The 9,768-nt window shown below is 36.8% G+C and overlaps 1 protein-coding gene across 1 annotated transcript; it reads right to left on the reverse strand.

Moving 5' to 3' along the window:
* Positions 1–7,876: 7,876 nt before the first annotated feature.
* Positions 7,877–9,222, reverse strand: LOC114472240 (expansin-like protein 7). The gene is made up of 2 exons (XM_028461431.1): positions 9,080–9,222; positions 7,877–8,917 (listed from the first exon to the last, which is right to left on the reverse strand). The coding sequence occupies exons 1-2, from the start codon at positions 9,140–9,142 to the stop codon at positions 8,630–8,632; spliced, it is 351 nt and encodes a 116-aa protein (XP_028317232.1). The 5' UTR covers positions 9,143–9,222; the 3' UTR covers positions 7,877–8,629.
* Between the last annotated feature and the right edge of the window lie 546 nt (positions 9,223–9,768).

The following is a 9,768-nucleotide window of genomic DNA, read 5'->3' on the forward strand; positions in this document are numbered from 1 at the left end:
TCTTTGGAGTCAATAATATCAACGAGTTACATGAATGGAGTTCTTCTTTGAGTAATCACTATAGCACAGTCTGTCGTGAATTTAAAGTGCATTTTATTGCTTATACAGCTTGTAAATCACCTCTCAATCCTAAAGGTCATTTGGGTTCAAACTGCACAACTCTTGAACTCAAAAATGTTGCAGAAAGACCAATAATTTACATGTGCATTGATTATGGATCAACTTGGATTATTCATTTGGTAAATCACAAACACATTTGGCCACATTCATTTTATGATTCCAATAATATAACTTGTATTAACTAGAACAGTGTTTCTCAAATGGGAGTACGTGTACCTCTAGAGGTGCGCCATGGTACTACAGGGGGTACTAGAGAGAGAGACATGTCAGTGTTGCTCCCACTCTAGTCGCGAGATGACCGGAAATTATAAAAACTATAGAAATAAATCTATTCAGAATTTGTTGTCAAAATGGGGTCGTGATCCAAAAAAGGTTGGGAACCACTGCACTAAATACTGTTTTTTCCACCTCTTTACAAAATGAGATTCTTTAAATTGTGTGTTATCACTTGTTCATTCCATCATCATGCTCTACATTTTTTTTAAATGGTTTTCTAAGCAAAATGTTTTCGTTGGACAAAGGGGGGTTCTTGGATTCAGAAATAAGAGAAAAGTGGGTACTTAAGCCAAAAACGTTTGAGAACCACTGAACTAGTACATGTAGTGATATAGCATTTACAGGAGAAGACTATAGATCAAAAGTGGCAATAAAGCAAACGGCAAAGAGTATCTGATGTCCGATCCTCGACATGGTTGTGGTGGGTTTGTAGTGGTCGTAGTCGTCGCTGTGGTCATGGCTGTTGTGCTTTGGTTTGCTGGTGTCGGAGAGCTGCTTGTAAAATCAGAGGTGGTTGTTGGGACAGTTCCAGTAGTTGTAGACGTGATTGATGTGGTCAGTGTTGTTGTGCTTGGGGGTCCGGTGGTAGAGCGTGTTGGTGTTACGGTCGGAGAGCTGGTTGTCGACTCTATGGTGGTTGTTGTGGAACGTCCAGTAGTTGTAGACGTGGTTTGTGTTGTTGTTTTTGGGGGTCCGGCGGTAGAGCGTGTTGGTGTTACGGTCGGAGAGCTGGTTGTCGACTCTATGGTGGTTGTTGTGGAACGTCCAGTAGTTGTAGACGTGGTTTGTGTTGTTGTTTTTGGGGGTCCGGCGGTAGAGCGTGTTGGTGTTACGGTCGGAGAGCTGGTTGTCGACTCTATGGTGGTTGTTGTGGAACGTCCAGTAGTTGTAGACGTGGTTTGTGTTGTTGTTTTTGGGGGTCCGGCGGTAGAGCGTGTTGGTGTTACGGTCGGAGAGCTGGTTGTCGACTCTATGGTGGTTGTTGTGGAACGTCCAGTAGTTGTAGACGTGGTTTGTGTTGTTGTGCTTGGGGGTCCGGCGGTAGAGCGTGTTGGTGTTACGGTCGGAGAGCTGGTTGTCGACTCTATGGTGGTTGTTGTGGAACGTCCAGTAGTTGTAGACGTGGTTTGTGTTGTTGTGCTTGGGGGTCCGGCGGTAGAGCGTGTTGGTGTTACGGTCGGAGAGCTGGTTGTAGAATCAGAGGTGGTTGTTGGGGTGTGAGGTGGCAAGGTGCAGCTTGTTCTTTTGTTCTTGTCACAACACAATAAACACCATAACTCAAATTGGGATTCTACTGATGCGACTGGGACGAGTTCACCATGTGCCGGTATTGCCATCGAGGAGTTACTTGAAGGCACAACAATGGTTAATGGGTCGTTCCCAGTAGACGCAGCCTCTATTTGTTGTTGTGTGTCTCCAGAACAATACAACAAACACAACATCAGACGAGTGCTTGGTACCGACTCTGATAGTGAGGTTTGCCCGTGTAGGATGGATGCAGAGTGTATCTGTGTAGGAAAAACACAATTTTTCAAGACTTAGAGAAAAAAAAAGTACAGAATTGTAAGATTGCAATTTCATTTAGCAGAAGCTTTTAACCAAAAGGACGTACAACATGAGCAGTTAGTATCCCACAATGTTGGCCCTGGTTGGATTCCAACCAGTGAACCCTCCGATTACAAGCCCACTTCCTTAACCATCATGTGGTCTCTCTATTCCGTCGCAATCCAAATAAAATATTCAAATTTACAGAAAACATCAGTTTAAGTTGGTAAGATAAAATTGTAATAACTTCTGTAGCTGCCGTTAGAGATTCTCTCATAAATGCAATTCATAGTTTTCATATTCAGTTAAAAAGATGATAAATACATTTTCATAATTACACCAATGAATATTTCATACAGATGTTCAATAAATACATAAGTAATCAGTTAATTCATGTAGATATAATTCATCTTTTTGGGTAAAATTACAGGGTTAGAGAGCTAATAATAATGCTATAATGCACATGAGTCAAACTCAAGGCCCGGGGGCCAAATCCGTCCCTTTAAAACATCCAAATCCAAAATTCCACGAGAACTTAAACTCTGGGAATTTACAAAAAATAGGAACTTTTCATGGGAATTATTTTTTTTTTTTTTAAATCAACCAGAAATTGGGAGCAATTTCTTTGTATCATATTTAAACATACATATTGGCATCCGTTCTAAAATAATACACATTTCAACAGATGTGTTTGCAGTAGAACTTTACAATTATTCAAGTGGAGTTATATTGAATCTTTCATAAATTCAATGAAATTATATATTGTACTTTACATATTGCAGTATTTGCCATGCTTGTGTAACACAATGGAAGCCATTTCTACTCTCAAATTTTTTAAGATGCTTAGTTTTATTTTCCAAAATCCTGCTCAATCCTCTGATGATTTGTCAAAATTTTTCAAAATTAAATAAATATTGTCACTACCTCTCACCTATTGCTTAGATATACTTTACATACACACTTTTATTTCATTTATACATGGAAATGCAAAGTAGCACTAATGTTGAAAGTGTTTCTTGGTCTAAAATGAGTTCACCCCTGCTATAATGTACTAATAGCATTAAACGCAGTCATGAAAAAATTGCCTAATTGTATAAAACTATTATTATTTATTCATTTCATCTCCTTCGTTATGACTTTAGCATTAAATACTACTGCGCAGTAATGTGGCTTTCATTAGTTCTGATTTAATCTTGTGTTTATTTGTGTCCGTTGGACTACTCTTAAGTATACACCACAGCAAGTTCCCCAAACTGGACCAATATGAGTGTTGAAATACCTGCGAGGAAGTCAGCAAAGCCAGTAGAAACACTTCCACAGCTCGAATCTTCATGATGGAGGCGAAGACGCACCAAAACTGTCCTGTTGATCTGGAAAGAGTGGACACAAGTCAGAGCTTTTATACTAAAATATCACATTTCATGACTGAGCAGATTATTGACATGATGTACGACTTGGCTCTGAGTCCAGGAAGTAGTTTAGAAAGTTTCTCTGTGTGTGTATATGTGTGTGTGTGTGTGTGGTCAAAGCTTTTTTATATCCCTGAATTTGTTATTAATTCCCAATAATGAAAACTGACAACATACAGCGTTGCTGTGTGGAAAATGTGTCTTTATTGAACTGTTGATCAAAAATCCAAGTATGTTTACAGATTTGTATCAATACATTGAATTTTATCCATTTAAAACAAATACTGTACATTTATCAGCTATTATTAGAAATGTATTAGCATTAAAAAAAAAAAAAAAAAACTGTTTCCAAATCTTTTTAGTACAAAAGTAATTAAAATAATATTCCACCTTGTCTCTCAGAGGTCGACGGTCGGTGTTAATATTTAGCAGATGAAGCAACTTCCTTTTCAGATGAATTCAACATTTACTTTTCCTGGTGGGAGTAAAAAATTAATTCGTTAGGTTTACAATCGTTAACTGAGACGTTTTAACGTGTAGTTTTATTCTTGGGCTTAGAACCACATTTAACCCCTCACACTGAAAAACCTAAAGATGAACCGTTGTCCGTTAGCATACGGGCACTGCTGCACGTGCTCCAATGTAGGACGTCAACTTTCAGCCTTAAATCAGAGTCCAAACTAATTTAATAGCTGCTTTGTTTGTTCTTTTTGTGGTTTTTTTCTGAACTGTATTAGTGGAAAACTCAACCTAAACGTTGTAAATGATTGAAAGACTTTTGGACGCGGGTGTTTGTTTATGTCTAGTATGTGTGTGATCCACAAGTGAAAGTGTACATAGTCCTTTAGCCTTGATTTATTTAATTTCATTGTGTTTTTTCTTCCTTTTTTTGATTATTGTTTGATGCTGTTATATTTCCTGTTTCCCTGATTTTTGGAGCTGCTGCAACATCTAATTTTCCCCCATTGGGGGATCAATAAAGTTATTTAATCTTATCTTACATGATCCTAGTTTGAAACACTGTTAGCTTTGACTGTGTTTGACAGCTCTGATAAAGACATCTTTACCAAATTCATATAGTTTTTGTCTGAAAAAAATAAATATTTAACAAAATTTTCTATCGGATAAATTCATAGTTTGGGCCTCGTAGATCAATAAACCCAAGATCATTTGCTTAAAAAAAAGTTTTGTAGCTCACATTTTTGTGAAGGTTTTGTGCATTGTGGGATATGGAGTCCTGTATATGATGCACAGAAGTGTTGTTTCTTTATTCTTACACTGATTTCTTGTGTTTGTCCCCAAACACTCTGCTGCCAAGGGTAGATCTACTGAGGTGGCATAGGGTGGCAAATGCCACCCCACAACAAAGCCTTGCCCCCCCTGCTGCCACCCTAATTTGTACACACGGGCACAGAACTGCCGCTTCCTGACTGCGGAGCCAACGTTCTAAAACACCAACAAAGAAGACGTGGAAGTATCGTGAGAGCGGCACGGAAGTGCGTTGTTTACGTCGACGCACAAGAGGAAAGAGGTGAAACCATAGCTGCCAACTCTCACACATTTGCTGTGAGCACACATTTGTATCACTCCAAATAGAAAGAGTTGTTCCAAAACGGAGTAACGGCCCCGGACTCCCTCCGTGACTGACGTTCCACTGCCTTCAGAAATTGGTGAGTGTTTGTGCACATGCAGGTTTTGCTCGTTTGAGTGTGTTTTGTGTGCTGCAGCTTGTGTGTTCACAGATTGTGTAGGTTTGAGTGTGTGTGAGGCAATGTGCACTGATGTGAGTGTGTGCAGTGTGTGCTGAAAGTAAAGGTTCCCATCGTTCCATCATCACATATGACATGTCAATGCAAAGGCCACGGCATCCTCTAAAAAGCCCATTTGAGATACATTTGGTGGCCCAAAGGAGGTAAAAGATATAAATCAAAAATGGATTTTACTCCATCTGAAAAAGGCTGGTTCCTCAGAAGGATGTTTCCAATGATGTCACCTGTGCTGCTAACTATATTCCTCTATCCATGCACTTTGTACGAGGTGCAAAGTTAAAGTTCAAGCTAAAGTCTCAGAATCATTAGGCTCATGCACGGTATAAAGGAAGGAGCACGGTTATTTTGAGCGTTAGTTGTCAGGTCCATGATCTTTAGGAAACAACGCTGCACCCTAAGTTGCTCCTAATCAGCCTTAAGCAATTCAGCGCCCTGGGCAAGATTTCAGGTGGTACCCCTTTACAATACAGTAAATTCTACTGCCTATTTATGTATCCTCACCGAACAACCTATATATATTTGTCTTTGACTATTTAATTTATTTTTAGGAAATAAGAACCCAATAGAAATGTATCCCTAAAATTAATATATGTAAAATAAATTTCAAATAAACACAAAATGTTATCTAAATTTATGAATATTGTAAAGAAAATGCAAACAAACCCTGTGAACTATAGTGACACTAAAAACAGTATATACAAAATGAATAAGGCACTACACAGAATAGGTTACTATGGAAACCAGTATTAACACACGGTAAACCCGAATAAGTTACCAGAACTCAATAAAATGTAGGCAATCGATTGCCTCAATTTTGTTTTTAAAGTTGATTAACTTAAAATTTTTCACAATGGCTGGCTAATTGTACTTTTTGATAACAGTTAAATTAAAGTGCTATATGAATTAAGTTTATTTTTATTATTATTTGAAACAACAGAAATAACAGGACTATCATTCTTAGCATGTAATTAATTATATTAGGTTGTACTTATGTTGTGTTTTTAAGTTATGCTTACTTGTAATATATATATATATATATATTAGAGATGTAACGATTCACTCAACTCCCGATACGATTCGATTCACGATACTGGTTTCACGATACGATTCTCTCACGATTTATTTTATAAAATGGGACTGTATATAAATGATGACTGAAAAATATTCCTTTATTTTTTGACAAAAAAACTAGAAAATACTGTACTAATTTCCTTTTATTTTTAATTGTCAAAAAAATCCCTTGATAAACTATTCAAAACAGTGCAATTTAACTAAAAATAAATCTTGAATGAAATAAATAATTTAAATTCTGGTTCCATAACAAACGATACAAAAGTACATAATAGTTATTTTTCTTTTTAAAAGTGCAACTGAAAATGTGTTTTGTGCCGTAACAATTGGACTTAAAAAAAAAAAAAACCGTCATTACACTGATTTAAGTCTGATATTTGTTTGGACCAGCAGAGGGCGCTGGTAACACAGTGGTCGGTTGGCATGCAGAAATTCTTGCAGTGAAGAAGAGATGCTATGCTAGCAGACAGAGCTAACAGAAAAACGTGACTTTTACCGATATTCACGTAATATTACAGATATTCTTTTGGTGCTAAAGGGGAAAGGAATCATTTATGAATATGTAACATTAACATGTAAGAGTAGATGGCGGCCAGAAAGAAAGTAGTAGCAGATTCCACCCGCCGTGTTCACTGCTGGACAAGAGAAGGGATAAATATATAGCGCCGTCTGCTGTTAAAAAAAAGTACTGCGATTCCATTTTCAAAGTATCCATGTCAATCGTGATACCTATGAATCGATTTTTAACTGCCTTACGATTAATCGTTACATCCCTAATATATATATATATATATATATATATATATATATATTCCATTTACTAAAAAATGATTAGTTACTCATAAAGGAAAAACATGTTACACCAACTTGACATAATGAAGTTAGTTGAACTTTTTCTTTGACTTTGTGTATAAACTACTTAATCTATTTAATTACTTCAAACATTTGGGTTTACAGTGCAAATTAGGAAATATGCACAAAAAAAACTAAACAGATCTCTAGTGGTGTATTATGGGTCACTTTAAAAAAAAAAAAAACTGTCCCATTTCCCACAGAGTTCATTTACAGTCCAATCAGTGTAGTGTAGTTATGTATGTACGTATTAATTTTTTGTTTATTTTGGATCCCCATTAACTGTACCCTGGAGCACAGCTAGTCTCTTGTGATCCCGGCTAAAAGAAATGAACATTTACATTGATAGGAAATCAACACAGTTTATCCAAACCATCACATGTTGGAAAGATCATTTCGAAGATACTTTAATTTGCTCAAATCCAAAATTATTTAAATATCCATTGAACTGTTGCAACAACTTCTGTCAGAATAAATTATAAATATAAGTTCAATTATTATGACCTTGGTTTTTCACTAGTTACTAGTTAAAAAATAAATAAATACTATAAGGTTTTGGGCTTTTTTGATTGAAAAGGTTTTTTTTTTTTTGTTTTGTTGATAGAATAACAAAGACACAAATCTACTTCCATGTGTGGCGCCCTCAGCATTTGCCTAAAAGATTAGTGTTTTGCATGGCAGCTCCGTCCCATCGCTGGGTGAATCTTAATGTGTGTTTTAAAGTTCTCCATGCTCTGTGAGAACATGCAAATCCCTACTTTCCCTCTGTCTCCAGGTTTGGAAACTTTAAATACAACGCTAAGATTTAAAACAGACAACCTCGTATTGGGGGTAAATAATTTAAGAGTTTATTTCTTCTATGACATCATTAAAGTGATTTTACAGCAGAAACAAACACACACATGCTTACAGTCATATGGCATTATGTTCAATGACTTATCTAGTTAAATAATCGTACACTAAAATAAATAATAGACATCAATGAATAGAAATCACACAAGAAAGTTGTTTACATACTTAATCAATTACTTAAAAAAAAAAAAAATGTCAAAAATGTCCTCCTGAGAACCAGCCTCTCCCTTTCTGTCTACTGTATCTGGACATTTTTTATTTTTAAAAATCCAAAGTTAAACTTTTTAGGATAGAGCATTAAAGCTAATGCTAATCAATAGCTAGCTTGCTGGCTCCTTGTTTACATTCAAAACTCAATTTTCTTGCTTTTCTAAAATTTTTATCTAAGAAGTAATTAATTTAACATATATAAATACTTTAGTTCATTACATCACATGGGAAAGGGAGAAATTGTTTTGGATTTTAAGCATCGTTATTGATTTGGTTGTCCACTGTGGAAGGAATGCCAAAAACATACAAATACAATTCAAAGATATATTTCCACTGGTTCTCAGGAGGTTTAAAGGTATTTTAAAATGCAAACTAATGCAATTTCCCGATTGCACAAGCCTCCAGTTCTAACGCGTCACATTCGGTTCAGTGCAAGCAGCTTTTATCATGTTGATAAAAGGCATCTATAGTTATATATATATATATATATATATATATATATATATATGCTAAATTCAGGTTTTCTCACATCATCATCATCATCATAGCCTGTAGCACAACAGACCCAAACAGACTGATGGAAGTAAAGCTGGCGCTACCGGCACAAACGGCTGCTGTAGTAGTACTGACAAAAGACGGACTAGCATCACTAGGGTTAACATTGGAGCCAACACTTCCACTTCCAGTACTACTTTCAGTATTGCCTTCACTGGTCCCGCCGTCTCCACCGGGCACACTGCCTCCAGCAGTTTCATTGCCTCCAGCAGTTTCATTGCCGTTGCCGTTGCCTCCAGTTACAGTGGTGTTCGAGGCCTGTTTGCAGTGGCAGAAAAACACATGGGAGACCATTTGTTTTGTTGTTATGACAGAAAATGTTAAGACCAAGAACACATTTGAGTAAAGATTGAATTTTCAGTGAGTAAAGGTAAGCACAGCTTTTAAACTAGAATACTGAATGAGAAGTTGTCCCGTTACCTCTGTGGAAATGATTCCCTGCAGACTGAGGTAACACAGCCCGAGGATCAGGAAGTACATCATGTCTGAAAGAAGACGACTGTTTCTGATTCTTTGAAGCGGTTTAACTCTTGGTAAACTGTGTGTTCCACGTGGACGTCCTCGTGCTCTTCTGTGGCTCCTGTAGGTCTAGAAGGAGCTTTTATATTCTGCACCCAGGATGACGTCATCTCTGCTTACACCTCAGCAAAAGTCCAGAAATGCAAAACTTCTCCAGGAGCTATTTTGAAATCAATCCTTATTTGCATGTGAGAGATCCTCGGAGTAAGTTACCTCATGACTGACACCTAATCCAAGTCTTATCCAAGTCCTCCATAAAGTTCACTATACTAATGCAAAGTTATCCAGAATCTACTCTGCAGCAAACAGACAAACTACTGTACTTCAGATATGTACCGCTCTTATTTGCCCTTGTTTTTTTTAACTTGACTGAAAAATGTCAGTTGAAATAAAAACCTTGCGGAACAACTTTCACACCAGAAATGTGTTGGGAAGTCACTTTGGCAGAGTTTTCAGGGGCAAAGGCAAGAAATCTTGGTAAGAATGATAGAAACACTTCTATGCATTAGAGGTGTAAGGAAATAGTCAACTCACAATAAAGTATGTAATACAATATAGGGCTTACAATACGAAATCCTTATTATTATTTA

The sequence above is a fragment of the Gouania willdenowi genome, chromosome 11, assembly GCF_900634775.1.
Source record: "Gouania willdenowi chromosome 11, fGouWil2.1, whole genome shotgun sequence".
Taxonomy (NCBI): Eukaryota; Metazoa; Chordata; class Actinopteri; order Blenniiformes; family Gobiesocidae; genus Gouania; species Gouania willdenowi.